The sequence below is a fragment of the Osmerus eperlanus genome, chromosome 20, assembly GCF_963692335.1.
Source record: "Osmerus eperlanus chromosome 20, fOsmEpe2.1, whole genome shotgun sequence".
Taxonomy (NCBI): domain Eukaryota; kingdom Metazoa; phylum Chordata; class Actinopteri; order Osmeriformes; family Osmeridae; genus Osmerus; species Osmerus eperlanus.
The window spans coordinates 22,467-41,144 of NC_085037.1; the positions used below are offsets into that span (position 1 = coordinate 22,467).

Consider the following 18,678-nt stretch of genomic DNA (forward strand, 5'->3'; position numbering starts at 1 on the left):
TGTTTGGGTGGTTTGTGTGTTCCCGTCCGTGGTCCCTTTCCAGCTCCACTTCTTCCATGCTTCCTTCGTTGTCTTGTGTGTCAGAAATTCTCCACATGTCTCCTGCGGCGTTCACATGTAATTTTGGTGCTCCTGTGGGTATCCATGTCATCGCCAATGCTTTTTTCACCATTGGACCGAGACACCTTGCTTCTCCTCCTGCTGCAACTGATAGAGTGATGTGGGGCACTGATTCACTGGTCAGTGTGAACCATGCCATTTGTTCAGGTGTTAATTCACAATACGCTGCGACTCCTTCTTTTACCACATATATGTCTCTTGATCTTATTTTCTCCAGTTTTCCTTCTCTGTGGGTCTGCCACGCCTCCTGATATACTTCATCTGGTGCCCGTAGGTAGTTGTACGTGCAATGTGGTGGGTCTGGTGGTGGTCCGTATGGATGCATATTGAAGGTATACAATTGAATGCTGTTGACAACACAGGATTACCTCAAAGTCACACTTAAATGTACATTTTACATGTGATGTTGATAATAAATAAAGAACCTGAAAGTCCTTAAAGTGAGCTATGAGGTTGGTTTTCTGAAGTGAACTGAAAATGTCTCTTTCTCCCTCTTCATCCCTCACCCTCCTTTGTCCTGCAGGCTGACTCTGAAGAGTAAGTTCACACACATTGTTATGGTTTATGCTAGAACTAAACTGATATTACATTGGTTTACAGTTTAGAATGTCTTCCCATCATAATAATCCGTCTTGACACAAATTATGTCCCTTACCTACTTAACAATAATCACCCAACCTTAAGTTCTAGAGTGAAATGGGATGTGATACACTGTTTTTTGGAGAAGAATGTAAATATAATGTATTTCTCTCCTCACTTTTCCTGTTTCCTCTGTTTTTAACTACAGACCATCACTGCTGGTGACTCCTAGGTGACTTCACAGTAAGTTCACACATGAGTTAAAACTGAATGCAATTTGTTAAAACGCATTGTGAAGTTGTTGTGAAACACTCCCAGCTGCGCTGCCTGTGTGAGTCTGTGGCTTTTTTCGAGATTCCTGTCCACGAATCCCCTTATTTCTTAAACGCTTTCTATTCTGAAATATTTGCAGAACATTGAAGGAAAATGCAATGACTTTCACGGCTCCATGAATTCAGAGAATCAGCTTTTAATTGTGGATTGTTACCATCTTATGAATAAACACCCACTTCTTAAACTTTTAATCTATTTAAAATACACTTTTTAAAGTATTATATAGTTGGTTCATAATAAAATTAAGTGTGGTAATCATAAAAGGCAAACCCTGTAGAAGGACAGCTGGCAGCAGCAACTCTGTAAGACATCTGAACCAGTCCCCTTAATGATACATTTAGAACCAGCATTGTTTTTAACATAAATAAGTGAAGTATTACTTGTGGTAGACTGTTTTATATCCTAGTTATTTGAGCAAATTCTGAATTTTAGCTTTAAACGTTCCTTAAATTGATCAAACTGCTGTCTAAAGTTTATTATATCCTTATTTTTTGGATTGGACGTATAGTTTTGCGTCTAGGTTAACTTGTTTGAGGTGTGGATTCTAGCTACATTAGTTATTCTCTCTGCCCAGCTCGTTAGCGATCACAGCTGCTCCATCGCTGTGGCTACCAAACAAACACGCACCAGGAAAGCAGAAGGAACACGTTTTTGAAACTGCAGGTAGAGTCGTATTTCTGACTGCACAGACATATAAAGAATATCTCTGGTGTCGGCAGAGTCTTGGGTCTCGGAAAATATCCTTAGATTTTGGATTGGACGTACAGTTTTGCGTCTAGGTTATCTTGTGTGAGGTGTGGATTCTAGCTACATTTCTGTTATTCTCTCGTATAATCGAGCTAGCGCGATGGCTCTCCATAACTAAAAACGGTTCGACTTTTTTTCCCACAATCGACCAAATTGGCCAATCAAGGTATGCACGTTGAGCTTAAAGTGTACATTAAAAACATCGTTTTTATTTTAGCAAGTTTCACAGAAATCTGCAAAAATCGAGGCTCAAGACTGTTATAGCTGACCGTCACGAATAGCCAAAAACCGGGGCTGGGGCATGTGTTTGCTGCAGCTGGCGTTAATCCTACGAACAAACGCTTCGTAACTGGAAAGTTTTTACTTTTAATTGACGATATTGAACACAGATGTTAAGTAAATTGTCTTTACTCTAAATATCTTCTCCGTTTTCAATTTGAAGCAGTAAATCTAACACAGTAGGAATTCTCCCACGACATCCGCTCGCTCTGCTTTGACTAACAAATATGTTCTCAGTCCACCATACATTAGACGAGCTAATTTTCGAGCACTTTCGATACAAGATACAGGCCATGTTAGAGTTGAATTGTGTGGGCAATGTAGAACAGCAGACTGATTTGAAATATGATCTTTTGTTATGGCCATTCTAGTGACACTATGACTGTCATCATACGGCGAAACCAGGTCACATAGCAAGATACGTTTTTCCAGACATAATATTCGTTACCTAGCTACAAACAAATGCTTCGTAACTGAAGAGTATTTACTTTTTATTGGCGATATTGACAACAGAGGTTAAGGAACTTGTCTTTAATCAAAAGATGGTCTCCGTTTTCAATTTGAAGCAGTAGGTATGGCTTACTGTAGAAAGTCTCCCATTGCATCCTCTCTCTAGCTTAGCTTCGGCTACAGATGGACGACAATCACTATGCATGCATTATTCACGCCTACGGTGTTAATACAGTCTGTAAAAATACCACTTTTACACACTTGCAAGATGATCTGCTGGTTAGATGTAGCATGATCTTATTTACTACCCACAATAGTTCAACTTTTTTTGCAGCAGCATTTTAATCAGTTAGCTCCAGGTCCTCTCTAAAATACATTTCAGACCAATTTGAAACCTGAGCAAATGACTTTCTACTAAATTTTCAAATTCTTCTAAATTATTTCTCTTTTTGCATTGTTCTTCTCTTTTCTGTAGTTTTATGCCTTCGTCCAGCTCCTGCCCCTTTTAAAAATACCTGTCGGGCGCTTTGAAGCTTCAGCTTATAACTTTCTACAAAATTTTCATTATTTTTAGCAGCATGCTAAAAAACAGCTTTTTTAGCATGGTCAGCTATTCCCATTCAGGTTTTCAGCATTCTCACTGCTGTTTCGCAGGAACAGCTTTTTCTAGTTATAATTTATTTTTGCCCCCCTAAGGATCTGTCAATATTTGGACTACATAGATAACGTAGGTGTCAAAAGTTTCGTCTTGGTAGCGATTGAGTTGCTTGTATTCTTATTTACGTTCCGTTGCACGGTTTAGGCTGAAATTCAGTTTTTGTGGAAAAAGTGCCTTATGTCAACAAAGGGTACTCAGTGCTAGCCTACGTCACAACGTTGGCACACGTTAGCAACAACGCATTAAATACAACGTGCATAGATGTGCTAGACTGTTGCACAGCAAGTATCGTATCGTGCCATGGTGTACTAGCAGTATTATACATTTAAGCCATTCAAGACTTGCATGTACAGTAAGTAATGTCACATTAAAGAATGTATTTAAACTCTTGTGTGGTGCGTCACTGTCTTCAATGCCACAGCCTAAACTTTATGTCAAAAGAAATGTTTTTAATTTCCGTCGCATTCAAACAATCCCCTCACTGTAGTTTGGCTAGCAACAGCAGCTGTAGTGCATACTTCTTTTCTATAAAAAAAAAAAAAAACACATAATTATTCATAAGTATGCAGTGGCATAACAACATCTCTGACGTTGATAACAAACCAAACCGTTTAAAAATCGGTTTAGAATTGGACAAGTTATGGTCATTTAAAAAGTACATGTAGCATCAAGACAATGTTATGGGTGAGCGAGTTGACTGTAGCAAGATGCCATGTGCGGACGTTCGCCTCCGTTGTCCGGCAACGCGGACGAGACATCTACCCTTTATATACATCTATGGGCTACAGTAGCTTGCTCGTAGCACAATTCAGCTTCTCCAGGCAGGGCTCTAGACTGAGACCAAAAAGTTTTGAATTAGCCATTTCCCCCTAAATAAATATCAAGCTTATTTACGTGTTTGGGGGCATATTTTCAGTCAGCAGATGGTACTGTTTGAATCGCGATTCCATCTGAAAAATACTGCCGATGACAACGTTGTTAGGATGGCTTGTTTCAAAAGGGGTTCAGCTTGTTAACCCTTGTGTTATCTTCGGGTCATTCTGACCCATCAGTCATTGTGACCCACCGTCGTATTGCGACAGATTTACCGCATACAAAGACAAAGTGAAGCATTTTCTTTTAACCGTTGGGCTGTCTCAGACCCCCCACATTGCAAAGGTTAAAAGAAAATTATTTTAATTTGTTTTTGTATTGGGTAAAATTGGGTAAACACAACGATGGTTCGTTATGAACCTTTGGGTCATGTGACCCGAAGGCAGCACGAGGGTTAATAGACCTTTCACACAACTTCCGTATTTGTTACCGGAAATACGCAATCGTCGTGAAACTCTTCTTCCTCTGGTCAGGGCAACGGCGGTAAACAAATTAAATGGCGCAAGCAACAAGCAAGAGTTATTGTAGCGTACCAGGCTGTTCTTGTTATTCCCAAAAGCAGCCATATCTGTCGTTTCATTCCTTCCCTGTTGATGGTGAAGTTTGACGAAAATTGATTCAGGCTATCCGGCGGGATGAAGGACCAAACTTTACCATTAAAAAGGGGAGCACTTATGTCTGCAGCAGACACTTTACCTCAGACGACTACGTTTTAGGGATCACTGTTCGCCGCTTGAAACCAGAAGCTGTCCCTAGCCTTTTTCCATGGAACGATTTCAACCCTAAAGGAAAAAGGGAGTCTGTGTATGAGCGGTGCCAAAAAGGCAGCCGTTGACGTCTGTCGGAGTCGAGATGAAGGAAATAGCAAAGAAAACTTTAAAACTGGACCACGATTATGCGACGCCGCCGCCCTCAGATAAGAAATTCCACCTCCTGTAACGTTATCTCTTCATGGTAGAGTGGTGCATTGCCTTCTTAAATCACTGTAACACTTTGTCCTGTGGAAAAAGCAAGCAACAATAATATATTTCACGGCGAGTAGAATACTTTTAAGACAGTTACAACAAACCAACAAGAGCAACAAGTCTCTCAATAAGAGTCATTGTGATCCTGGAGGAAACTAACATCAGATCCAGCCAATCATTCCTAAGTGCCGTTGTACTCCCGGAACCAGTGCGTCTTGAGCCTTTTCTTGAAGGTGGGGAGACAGTAGGGATGGGAAAACGATGCCTTGTGAAGCTTTGGTGGTTTCTTCCGGATTGTGCCGAACCAAAGAGCCGAACTATTGGCGCATTGAAATTGGAGAGCACAGTGACATCTAGTGGTCAGCTAAAATTCTAGCAGCCGTTTAAACTAACTGAATGATACCCCCTTTCCACCAAAGTGAACCGGGAGCTAGTTCGGAGCTGGTGCTAGAGCCAGTTCGGAGCTGGTTCAAGAACGGAGCCTACTAAGAACCGGTTTGCTTTTCCATGGGCTAAAGAGCCACCACAGAGCCACGTCATTACGTCACTGTATACGTCTCATCTTTCCTAGCAATGCTAGCGCGGCAGCGCCAAACACAAAGCAGAGCCCGTCTAAAGGCTGTTTATTAATCCGAAGAACGTGTTTTCTTGGCTATTGCGCAAAACCCTGGACTCGCAGCAGTATGACAACACTGGCATTATCAGCGCAACAGTTTATAAACTTTTGCTGTATAGTGCTTGTGTAATACATTTGTGTTAAATATAGGCTCAATAGCTCATAACATTTGTGTTTGTCATTTCACTCATTTGATAGGATTATGATAAAACGCAGCAACTAGTGTCTGCACTGCACTGCGATGCTAGCTAGGTTATCGAAAAGTCGGAGCAAATTTACTAATTAGCAGTTTCATCAATAAAATAAGCACATTTTCAGCAACTACACTGCCCACTTCTCGTTACATTTTAATTCAGATGCTGATTTACAAGTACCGTTTAGCTGAAATATGAATTGTAAAAACTTAAGAGCAATGGCGGTCAAAGGATTCTGTTTGTCTTGTTGGTCACGGTAACCCCGCCCCTGACGCAAGCGGCTCTTTCTTGGTTCACAATCTAGCCCAGCTCCGAAGTGGTGCTTTTTGCGAACCACGTACAAACCACTTACGAACCACTTTTCCAGTTTTCAGTCTATCGAAAGAGAATCGCGATTAAGCACCGTCTCCGAACCGGCCCCCAAAATGCGTTGGTGGAAAAGGGGTATGTGATGTACCAGTAGTTTCTGACGGTACTTCGCCTGTTAATTATTCAATGTCGTTCATTTTTGTAAGGCTACGTGATGGTCTAATATTCGTGTTCATTCATTAAAACCATATGTGTATTTGAGAACTGTGTAATTTTCATACAATAAATATGTTTTACTGTGATGTTCAACTAGTCAACACCACACTTTGTAATGTTCAGCAAACAGTATAAAGGCGGTAGAATGCTTAGTGTATGGAAGTATTAAATGACCGCTGATACAGAGTAGTAGCCTACACGACCACTCTGCTTATATAGCTGTCTCTTTCCTTACATTTGTGATATGTATTGTGAATCAGGGGAATACTTGTGGGGACAGTGGGGATGTGCTTGTGCAATATGAAAAGGCAGTGTACCATAACGGGGTTCAGGGGAATGTGTTTGTGCAACAGTCTGATTTTAGAACATTTATAAGTTCTTATTCAGGAACAGGATTTGTACGACTGTACTGGGCTTCAGGCGGCTTCTCCTCTGGCTCACAATTTCTCCAGCCTTGGAGAAGATCCTTTCACAAGGCACTGAGGATGCTGGTGTACACAGGAACTGCATGGCCACTTTAACCCTCGTGCTGCCTTCGGGTCACATGACCCAAAGGTTCATAACGAACCATCGTTGTGTTTACCCAATTTTACCCAATACAAAAACAAATAAAAATAATTTTCTTTTAACCTTCGCAATGTGGGGGGTCTGAGACAGCCCAACGGTTAAAAGAAAATGCTTCACTTTGTTTTTGTATGCGGTAAAGTTGTCGCAATACGACGGTGGGTCACAATGACTGATGGGTCAGAATGACCCGAAGATAACACAAGGGTTAAATAGCTGAGGGTAAAGGGCCTTGCGTGTGACCCAGTAGTCCAGAGGGTCCTCCGTCCTGGCCACATTTGGTTCTTTCAAATAACTGTATAGAAAGAAATGTACTTGTATTAATTCTACAGAGAAAAAGCATTGTCATTTAATTCAACCAATTGTAATTCAGCAGAAAACAATAAAATTGGAAATACTATACCCTTGAACCTCCACAGTGGCACTGGCAGATGGGTTGGTCACCTGCTGTGATCCCACTTTGCAGTCCAGCAGGGCCCAAAGGTTGTCCTCAGCTTCTTGAGCCGAGGTACCCGGTGTCGCTGCAGACTCCTGTGGAGCAGAACCTTCTGAGACATTGATCTAAAAAAAGTGGGCACATTCCCTGGTCAGCCTCACAGTGGCACCCTGTGCACAAGTGACACTGCTTTGAATCTGGGATCCAGCAGTGTTGCCACAGACAGTGTCGATATCTTCTCCAGGAGAGCGAACTTGTCCAGCAAATTGTGTTTCAAATTCGTAGCAAGTTTGGCACCAACGTTGTGCCTTATCTGAGCACACTGTCCCACTACAGTGTGCTTCAGCATTTTGATTAGTGGGATCACTTTGGATCCAGACACCCTTCTCTCTTCTGACAACTCCACAGTGGCTTGATGGAACGGTTTTAAAACGGCAAGGCACTGTCGGATTGTCTCATAGTCCTCAGCAGTGATGGGACTCAAGTCTGTGCTCAAAGTGGTGAGAGCTGCACCAAGTGGTTCTCTGACATTGTAGAGTCTGTCCAGCATGGCAAAAACACTGTTCCACCTGGTGTCCACCTTCTGGATCATTTTCAGTTCCTTTCTTCCCATATTGACCTGCATTTCCGACAGCTTCTCCTTGGCTTTGGTGCTGGATTTAAAATGACCCACATTTCGGCGTGCCTGAGTGCGGATCTCTTCCAGTTCTGGGGTTTGAGAAAGGGATTTTTTCACAACAAGATTTAGGACATGGGGAAAACAAGTCACATGCCGTACACTGAGCAGGTTTGCACAGGCAACCATGTTGGCTGCACAATCTGTGACCAGGCTTCTCACCTTTCCTCCTATTCCCCACTCCACCATCAGGGTGTGTTTTAACCTCAGCAAGGTGAGCTGCTGTGTGGCTTTGGGGAAACTTTCCTACCCCTAAAAGAACTGTGGACAGCTTTGCCTGATCTGTTATATAGTGACATGTCACAGCCAGGTAAGCATCCATGTTCATGGAGGTCCCACATGTCAGCCGTCAGGCTAACGGCAGAGGCCTTCCTCACCTCAGCCAAGGCCTCCTCTTTAGTGGCCTTGTACTTGGCCTCCACCATTCTCTTTAAGGCCTTTCTCCCAGGGATGTTGTAGGTGGGGTCCAAAAGGTGGACAAAGGCCTTGAACCCGTTGTCCTCTACCAGTGTAAAAGGCTGGGCATCCTTTACGATCATGTGGACCAATGCATCATCCAGCATTAGTTTTCTGGACACTGCAACAAAGATCATATTTATGATCATAATTTTCATGATTATCAATAGAATGGACAGATAATAATTTGATTACATTCATTATACAATTACAATACTGATTTAATAATAGTCTAAATACCGTTGGAAGGAACTCCAGCGCAGCCTGGATTGGTCAGCGGTGTAGCTACATTCTCATGTTTGGCTCGAAAGTGCCTCAACATGGAAGAGGTGTTATTGCTGTATTGCCAACTCTTGAGGGCACAGCAAACACCGAACCTTAAAATAATGAGAGTTGTTAAAGCATGACATTATATTGATTTGTTATGATTGGTATATGCAGTCACAGCCTATTTACCTTATTGGGGGATAACATTTCAAAATGTTCCCATTTTCTTGATCGCTTTCTTCAAATCAGGGTCAGGAAATGGTCCTAAAGAAAGAAAAGATACAGTAAGTCAACCACTTAATTCAACATTGATTTCATAGTAAAATGGACATAAGTTGTCACTTGACCTGAGTATGCCTGGTACAATGTGGACCTAAGACCACTCTTGCCTACTGTTGTTGGCTTTCGCACCACCACATCACTCACAGGTTCTGGATGGATTCCCTAAAATTCAGAATAAAATATGATGTGTGTGTGTGTGCATATCTGTGTGTGTAGCCTGGCTCCACCGTCTACGTACTTCCACTTAATTTTCATTTTCCTTCAGTACTTCAAATCAAATGAAGTGAAGGGGTCTAATTAGGACCAGGCAGATGTGTGTGTGTGGAGCAGTATTTGAATCATCCATCCTTAAGTCATTTGAAAAAGAGTAGGCTAAATAAACAACCTTATCTTTCACCCACCTGTGTTCTCGGTCTATGCCATCGCTGTAAATCACTTTTGCAGGCCAGAGGTGGAGGAACAGTCTTCTGGCCAAGCTGCAAATAATGTGCTGTCTGGTATAGGAGGGCCACAATGTGATTGCAGAAACCTTTTCCAGCTACGCAGCTGCAGGAAAAGGCCATCAGATGTCCATTGTCAGCGGCAAGTGATATCTATACACCCCCAAAAAAACCATAGGGTAAAAAAACTAAAATGGTGTACATGACATCACTGTTCATAACTACATCACTGTCAGCGGTAAACAGAAGTAACAGTTTATGGACAGTTGAAATAGCAGTAGAGATTTATAACTTATGGAATAAGATGAAAGAGAAAGAGCTGAGTCAAAGCTCCTGCACATAATTCAGGTAGATTTCCAGATTTATGCTGGAAATCACCTTCTGTCACTCTTTAAACACATGAATAAAAAACACAGCACTCCTGTGGCCAGCAAGGCTACACAAACAAACAGTGTGTGAGGACGTTTCTATACCTGTAGCTGTGCAGAAACTCAGCAGAAAGAGCTGCAACTGCAGCAAGTGAAGAGTACTGCAACGGCAGTAAGAAGCTCAGTTTGCCACAATAAGAACAGGGAACATGTGCACTCAGTGGTCAAATCTCTAGTTTGTGAGGATCCTCGTTTTTACTCTGAGATGGGTAGCATCTAGCCCTCACAAAAACCTGCCCATCTACTACATTTGATACTGACACGCAAACACATGCACATCAACAGACATTGCCAGAGAAAAATGTTAACTGATGATGTTAGCATTCGGCTAACATTATTGTCGCTACACACAAGACGTTCACTTGGACAACCATACAGAACAAATTGATACCATAACACTTCATTAACCCTTGTGTTCTCCTCGGGTCGTTCTGACCCATCAGTCATTGTGACCCACCGTCGTATTGAGACAACTTTACCGCATACAAAAACAAAGTGAAGCATTTTCTTTTAACCGTCGGGCTGTCTCAGACCCCCCACATTGCGAAGGTTAAAAGAAAAGTATTTTTATTTGGTTTTGTATTGGGTAAAATTGGGTAAACACAATGATGGTTCGTTATGAACCTTTGGGTCATGTGACCCGAAGGCAGCACGAGGGTTAAAAGCAGACTATAATGCTTTAGTAAGGTAGTCTTTATCCTTTATACTCTACATACATTATGTCTAAGTGCAGTGTTTCTGCTATGTTGATAATTTCTGCCACCACGGTATCAGAAATAGGGCTGTACAAAATTTTAGGCCGTCTATCAGCAGTGATTGTTTGAAAGCGTATCGGAGGATTGCACGGACACGCGCTTCACAGCGCAGTTGAGATTGCGTGTGTGCGTCCTTGAGAACTGTAGAGCTAAGTCGTATAACTTATGTTGTCAGTTAATTTAAGGCTGTTATTGTATTAGTCTATAGTTCTTGCTAATTTAAATTAAGTTAACTGGTGATTTTCGTTGTTTGTAGGCTATTCTTCCCCTGCTAGCGAAATTGCACATGTCGATTCGATAGCGATTGCTGCCCTTGCTCACGTTTGTATTTTAGGTGCATTATTATGCTGAAGTAGTTTTCATTAATAAATAGTGGGTATATTGTTATTATTAGCTACAGAATGCTTAGCCTATCAAGATCAAATGAAGCAGACAGCGTACATGCTTCCGAGTGGCCCCTTAATCGATAGGCTAGGCTACTGACCATTTACAATAAGTTACGTCAATTATTAATTGGCAGCATTTATGCCATTTAGAACATACTTTATGACTGTACGGTGTCATTAAGTAGCCTAACTTTATTTCTTTAGGGGAAATAGGACAAAAATATGTGCAATATTACATTAGCTATTAGTCTATTACATTACCTGCTCCGAAATATAGGCTTAGGTTTAGCACTTAGGGGGGGGGGGGGTCGGACAGACCTGCCCCCACTGCAAAAAAAAATCCTAGAGGAAACACTGCTAAGTGGACACGCTAATGATATGTCATTATAGTTAACAGGCTGCGTTTCCCGAAAGCGTCGTAAGCCTAAGTTGATAGTAGAATCCATTGTAGGAAGAATCTTAGTTTTACGGGCCGTTCCCAAACACATCCAACACAAACACAGGTAAAGTGTCTCTTGAAAAATACGTAGCTCTTGAAAGCGCACAGATTAGCCTACTCCTTATGAGCATGTTTGGGAAACGCACGTAAGAAATATTGATGGTTTCCTTTTCTGCTCGATCGTTGCTACGATCCATCGTTATCGGTAAACGCAGCCCAGTTCAGTAGCTAACAGTTAGCCTGATCGCTCTCACTTACCTTGATACTGATGGACAAATTCCTCATGGAAAAATGTGTACCCTTTATTTATTTTGTTCTTTTTTGTGATGGAGTTTTCCTCCACCAGTCTTGCAACGTCAGCAAATGTAATTGTTGGTAAATCTGTGAGCGAAGTTGTGAAGACTCTGAGTCTCGGATCCATTTTCTTCTGATGTGTTGACGCTTGACAGGAAGTCTACTTCCACATTGATTACGCATTTCTGGTTATTGTGTAAAAGGCCTACTTAAATGGACCTGTCTGCAACCGACGCAAGCAAGCACACCCTACAATTTCCCCAGAAATTGTATCCTCTTTAGTTTAGAACTGTTTGTGCTCCGTTAAGGTAGGCAGGTTAATCGGGGGCGTGTACCATAGAAGTGTGAATATGTACATTGATAATTACCCACTCACCTCATTTGTTCATATGTTGGTTATTTAACCTTTGTGCTGCCTTCGGGTCACATGACCCAAAGGTTCACAACGAACCATCGTTGTGTTTACCCAATTTTACCCAATACAAAAACAAATAAATATCATTTTCTTTTAACCTTCGCAATGTGGGGGGTCTGAGACAGCCCGACGGTTAAAATAAAATGCTTCACTTTGTTTTTGTATGCGGTAAAGTTGTCGCAATACGACGGTGGGTCACAATGATTGATGGGTCAGAATGACCCGAAGATAACACAAGGGTTAAGTGTATAGTTACAGTGAGTAGGGTCAAGTACTACAAATTAGTTTTTATGTACTGGTGTACAAAATTGGTTTGTACAAAACTATAGTGGCTAGCCGGTGCGGTGGGCTAACATTAGCTATTCTTGCAGAGTGCTATATTTCAGTTAGCTTCGCGGAACTATTTATTTTTACACTGTATTATTTTTACGTTAAGATCGCTCGTTTTGTGGATTTATTGTTATGCTAACTGAAGAAAGTAAGAAAATAACTGTTTGTGCTCCGTTAAGGATCGGACCAGCCTTCTCTGTGACAATAAACCCCGATGGTCTCCGCACTGCACCCAACACAACGCAGAGTATACCAGCAGCGCCGAGGGGCTCAACCAGGCGGCAGACGCACAGAGGGAGTGGGTTACATTTACTTTAGTGCCACACATTACATGATACTGCTTTTAGATCAGCCTAAAACAGGTCAAACGTACTCAAATCAACTGTACTTTATCCTATCCACATACTACTGACCAGATTTTGGCTTCAGAATCCGTTTTGGAAACTCCTAGCCAATGACACTATGTAAGTACAGTGATGTCATTAACCCTTGTGTTATCTTCGGGTCATTCTGACCCATCAGTCATTGTGACCCACCGTCGTACTGCGACAAATTTACCTCCTACAAAAACAAAGTGAAGCATTTTCTTTTAACTGTTGGGCTGTCTCAGACCCCCCACATTGCAATGGTTAAAAGAAATTTTTTATTTGTTTTTGTATTGGGTAAAATTGGGTAAACACAACGGTGGTTCGTTATGAACCTTTGGGTCATGTGACCCGAAGGCAGCACAAGGGTTAACAAATTAGGCTTTTTTGCCTTGGCTAATTGTTAAGCACATTGGCTAAGATTGGTTGTTTACAAATTTGCTATAGAAATCAATTTGACTTGACTAGATTCAAGGATTAGTCCAAGCATTAGTTAAATACTTTGTGTGAAGAGAAGTATTACCACTGCACAGTATTTAATATACAGACATGTGTTGATGTTAAGTGGCCAAATTCACCCTTCAACTGACAGTTGATATTATTGTGCTGAAACAAATGACAGAGTGGAGAAATGTCTCTATAACATGTTTATTAGGGTATGATTTATTGTAGGGTAAAATACAAATATTTGACACTGTGTGCAATTTCCAAACTAAAGTACCAGATGAGGCATCTTCATCCAGACCTACCACGGTAGCCTGGTACCTGTCACAGCATGACTTTCTAAAATGAAAGCATACTAGGTAAATACATACACCAATATGACTGAAAGCAAAGACAAGTTAGTTTGAGTTCCTCACAGACGCACACAAACTCAAGTTTTGATTGGATCCCAGCCCCCCAGAAAAGAAAAATGCAAAAAAGACAAGACGAGAGCAAGCACTCATTTTTTGTTATGTGCACTGACTGGAACCCATTCTAACTTGTGGAGAAGAGCCCTCAGGGTCTCCCTCATTCTTTCTTTATTATCTGCCAACCACCTCAGGAATTGTGTCTCCAAAGAAATCAACCACCATTCACTTTTCTATAAAATGCTGATCTTCTTGAAATATACTCTATTTATCTCTCTCAAACAACCCCACGAGAAAGATGACTTTATATTTGCAATATGTGCGTATTGAAAGTTCAGACCAGGCAAACTGATCAAAACTAACTAGTCACAAGTTTGAGTGCCCAAGGACTTCAGCTGAATCAAAAAGACAAGTCCTCCATATTGTCACACCTAATCACAAACGCAGAACTCCTTCCCCACTGAACCAGAGCTACATGGTTGGGGTTGGGGGAGATTCAGGTCCCCTGCCCAGGAACGGTTAGCTCTTCTCTGGTCGGTTTCTCTCAAGTGCTGCCCTGGGGGTGAACTCCAGTTTCTCCTTCAGGCTGAGGACCTGGGTACTATCGTGGCCAGCCTGCTCCTCCAGCTTCCTCTCCTCCCTCAGCTCCACAATGCTCTTCTCCTCCCCGGGTCTGGGAGTGGGGGTCCCTCTGATGAACCACTCCAGGTGGTAGCCCACAGCCCCCACCACAAAGGCTACGGGAAAGGTTATGTAAGGAGCATATGTCCGCATGGCTGTCCATACTACTGGCCACATGACTGCAGTGTTGGAAGGGCTGCAGGCCACGTGAGAAACAGCAAGAACACAATGTTTCAGTGTTTTTGTTTTGTGAGTAGCATAATGTAAAATGTGTTATCTTATTAGAAAAACACAAACTGGCTTAGATAATAATATATTTCAGACAGTTCAAATATGACAGGGTAGAGTAGGATACCTGACATTCAGCCGTAAGCTAGCAGCTAACACTGACTAATACTATGAGACTTGCACTCAACCTAGCAAATACTCGCAAAATGTGGTGTTTAGACAAAAGCTAGATAGTTCTACAGTATACTGCCTACCTGAGAGCAATAAGCGCAACCCATTCGCCTGCAACATTAGCAAGCTGAACGTTCAAAATACCTATTCCCGATATTACCAGCAAGGGTAATTAAGACTATTGGATGACTAGTTGGCGTTAGCTTAGCCAATAGCTAGCAAGCTATCATCAGCCACGTAGTAATATAGTTTATTTACTAATAATTCAAGTTCCAGGTTGTTTATTTGCTGCAATGGTATCTATTGAAAAGTACTGTAAACATAATGTAATGTCATTGATAACGAATACTGATTGATACAATTACAGCGTACTCACCTTTAAAAACATGCAGTGGTAGTTTAACGTGGTCCCCGGCTCTTGGGACACCACCGGATAGAAAATCAGGAAATGACGTACTCGAATGAAGAGAGTTCGTACAACTTCGGCTCTTTGTCAGGAAATGACGTACCCGAATGAAGCGAGTTCGTGTAACTTCGGCTTTTTAAATCGATTGTCAAGAGCGTTTCCATGGCATTCAGAAATATACAACCGCGCAAATCGCGGTTTTAATATTCTCAAATCTAAAAGTGTCTGAAATGCATGAGCAGTCATCAAACAAAACAGGTACTTTATGTAGCAAGCTTTGTCAAAATATGTTTATTTTATTACTAGAATTTGGTCGTTTCTGAAGACAGAAGTTGTTTGCAAAGCAATTTGTTTTGCGAGTTTTTAATTAATGACTGATAAGGCCGTCAGAGTTCTCCTTGATGCTAGCTAACGTTGTTAGTTACTGTAGTGGGCTGATGCTAACGTTGTTAGTCACTTTTTTGCATTCAGTTACATTAACATCTATCTGTATTACATGCTTAGACATATCCAATGTTTATCAGTGTTTATTATGACCAGACCATCCTCAAATCTCAAAGCAGAACAGCTATTTATCTGCCTGCCTTTCAGGTCCACAACCCAAGCTACCCTGAGTGAGCTTCCTGCCTACCAGCCTCCTAGCCCTACCTCCTGCTCTGCATCCAGCGCTGGTCCCAGCCTCCTGCTCTGCATCCAGCGCTGGTCCCAGCCTCCTACCACTAACCCCTGCTCAGGATCCAAAGATACAAATTTGAACTAGCCCACTAGGCAGTATCACTTGACTTATATTTTATACCAAACAGAAACACTTTACTAATACATTTATTAATATATCGTGATATCCATGAATTGGCAAAATCCATATCATGGCACAACGCAATACCGGTATTCGCGTTCATACCGGTATACCGCCCACCCCTACCTACCACTAACCCCTGCTCTGCATCCAGCGCTGGTCCCAGCCTCCTACCACAAACCCCTGCTCTGCATCCAGCGCTGGGCCCAGCCTCCTACCACTAACCCCTGCTCAGGATCCAGTGCTGGTCCCAGCCTCCTGCCACTAACCCCTGCTCTGCATCCAGCGCTGGTCCCAGCCTCCTACCACTAACCCCTGCTCTGCATCCAGTGCTGGTCCCAGCCTCCTGCCACTAACCCCTGCTCTGCATCCAGCGCAGGTCCCAGCCTCCTACCACTAACCCCTGCTCAGGATCCAGAGCTGGTGCCAGCAGCCTCTTACCACTAACCCCTGCTCTGCATCCAGTGCTGGGCCCAGCCTCCTACCACTAACCCCTGCTCTGCATCCAGTGCTGGGCCCAGCCTCCTACCACTAACCCCTGCTCTGCATCCAGCGCTGGTCCCAGCCTCCTACCCCTACCTCCTGCTCTGCATCCAGAGCTGGTCCCAGCCTCCTACCCCTACCTCAATACAACTTTTACACAAATACAATACAAAATACAGGGTTGCAGTCACACATGCAGTTTTGGTCCAAAATTAGGGTTAGAGTTTTGAGCTCCCTTAATGGTACATAGTCATGGCTTATTACACTGAATAACTGGGGTTAGTTAAACACAATCTGTCAATATCATAACCCTAGTACCAACAGGGGATCAACAGCGCCACCTAGAATCCCATATTTTGGGCTAAAAGTCCAAGTTCAGATGTCCATATTTCACATCAGGGACCAAGTAGAGCCTCCAGACTGGCATTATGTTACTCTCCTGATCAAAACCTTTCCAATTATGTATTTGGTGTAGTCCTATGACAACATTTACATTTTCACCCTGCTGGACTAGACCTTGTGTCGGGCACACATTTCACAGAAACATGAAAAGGTAAAATGCATAGCATAGTAAAATGCATAGCATAGTAAAATGAGAATTTTGTGTATAGTGGCTAAATTCCTTAATGACACTTTTTTTTACTTACTTTTATTGTTAAGGATTTAACCTGGGACTAAATACAACTCCCTGCCTGGGATTTTGTATTTAGACCAATATTGACACTCTTCACATAATTTCGGAACCACTTTCAAAGATGATGATGTTAAATAATTCTAAGTGAAGGTTACATATAAAGACAGTTAAATGTTGACTTGTCGAGTATTGATAATTTATGGCTTGTATGTATATTTTAATTGTAATTGTTGACAAAGATGTTTAAAAAGAAAACTACATTTCCCAGATCGCCGCCAACAAGTTTGAACAATAATAGGCACCATATTTGTAGTCTGGTTTGTTCACTTTGGTTGTAGTGCAGATGATATAGTTATTAAATATGACATTACTTTAAAAACTTGTATAAATCACACCACGTGTTTATTATCCCCAAAATGTGAATTTATAATTTCTGAGTTATACAACCTACCTACCTGCTTATAACCTTTATGATATCAAGGCGAGCATAAGACGTCATCGTTCCGTACTCACACAAGAAGCGTTGTTGGAGTAGCCCGCTATTAGATACAGTGAACCTTCAATGACTAATGGATCCTCATCATGGTAAAAAAATCTTTCTTTGGTATTGCTAATGGGCCCCTACCTACCTAAAGAAATGGTACATTTCTTGCCAAAACAAAAGAGGAATACTGAATGGAAATTAATGACTATTTAATAATAATAAATCTTTACTTTTCAAATGTATTCCAAATAACACAAATAAATGAGGGTGATGGTTAGGTGGTGGAGGTGAGGGTGGAGCTGTGGAGAAAAAGAAGCTGAGGGAACCTAAATCATCAGCTCTGTAACATCAACATCTTAATAAATATGTATTTATGTAATCAAAATATTATTCAATAATGTATCATTAGTTATTCAATACAATTATTTTTGGTGTCTAGATTATTAGAGAATTTGTATTTTTATTCTTGGGTCTGTCCCGATGAAGGGTCTGTCCACTCGCTGTCGGAGGCCTCGCTTTAGGTCCTTGTCATCTGTGCTTCTCTCTGACTGTCTACTGGCATCCAGGGCTTGTCTTCCAGACGGTACTCTAAAGGGGCGTCTGCTGCCCTCTCTTCCTCCCTGTCCTCAACACAAACACATACACAGATAATCAAAACAAATGCATTATTTCACATACAGACTGTCTCTCTTCTACACACACACACACAAACCTAATCACAACCCGACCATACTTGCTCTCGCTCTCTCTCACACACACACACCTGTCCACTCTGCTTTCTGTTGCTCTTGTTGAAGTGAGCATGTGCGGAAGTGAGTCTTGTTGCACTGGGATGCATGCGCCTCCTGATGGTCCAGGATGACCTTTCCCAACCTGCCAGGGTTGCTGGGCTTCAACATCTGTAATGGTGGATGGGTAGAGGGTGTTTACTTTAGGTTACACCAACCCAGTCTGTGGGGCAATAACATGATGTGGAACAACAGTTCTGAAAGAAAGTGAGAGTTCCACCTTGTGTCTACTGGGCGGATGAGTTGCAGCTTGCACTACTATGACTGCCCGCTCATAGATGAGCAGGCAGTCATAGTAGTAGTCATAGCTGGTAGTTGAAAAGGAGTAGTAGTAGAGGTGGAAC

At 42.0% G+C, this 18,678-nt stretch overlaps 1 protein-coding gene across 1 annotated transcript; it reads right to left on the reverse strand.

The window, feature by feature from the left end:
- Nucleotides 1-13,504: 13,504 nt before the first annotated feature.
- Nucleotides 13,505-15,169, reverse strand: smim12 (small integral membrane protein 12). The gene is made up of 2 exons (XM_062445982.1): nucleotides 15,120-15,169; nucleotides 13,505-14,540 (listed from the first exon to the last, which is right to left on the reverse strand). Exon 2 carries the CDS (start codon nucleotides 14,519-14,521, stop codon nucleotides 14,243-14,245), a length of 279 nt encoding a protein of 92 aa, XP_062301966.1. The 5' UTR covers nucleotides 14,522-14,540; nucleotides 15,120-15,169; the 3' UTR covers nucleotides 13,505-14,242.
- Nucleotides 15,170-18,678: the final 3,509 nt, after the last annotated feature.

Coding starts and splice junctions, on each gene's coding strand:
- smim12 (XM_062445982.1), bottom strand. CDS start 14,521: ATGTGGCCAGTAGTATGGACAGCCATGCGGACATATGCTCCTTACATA.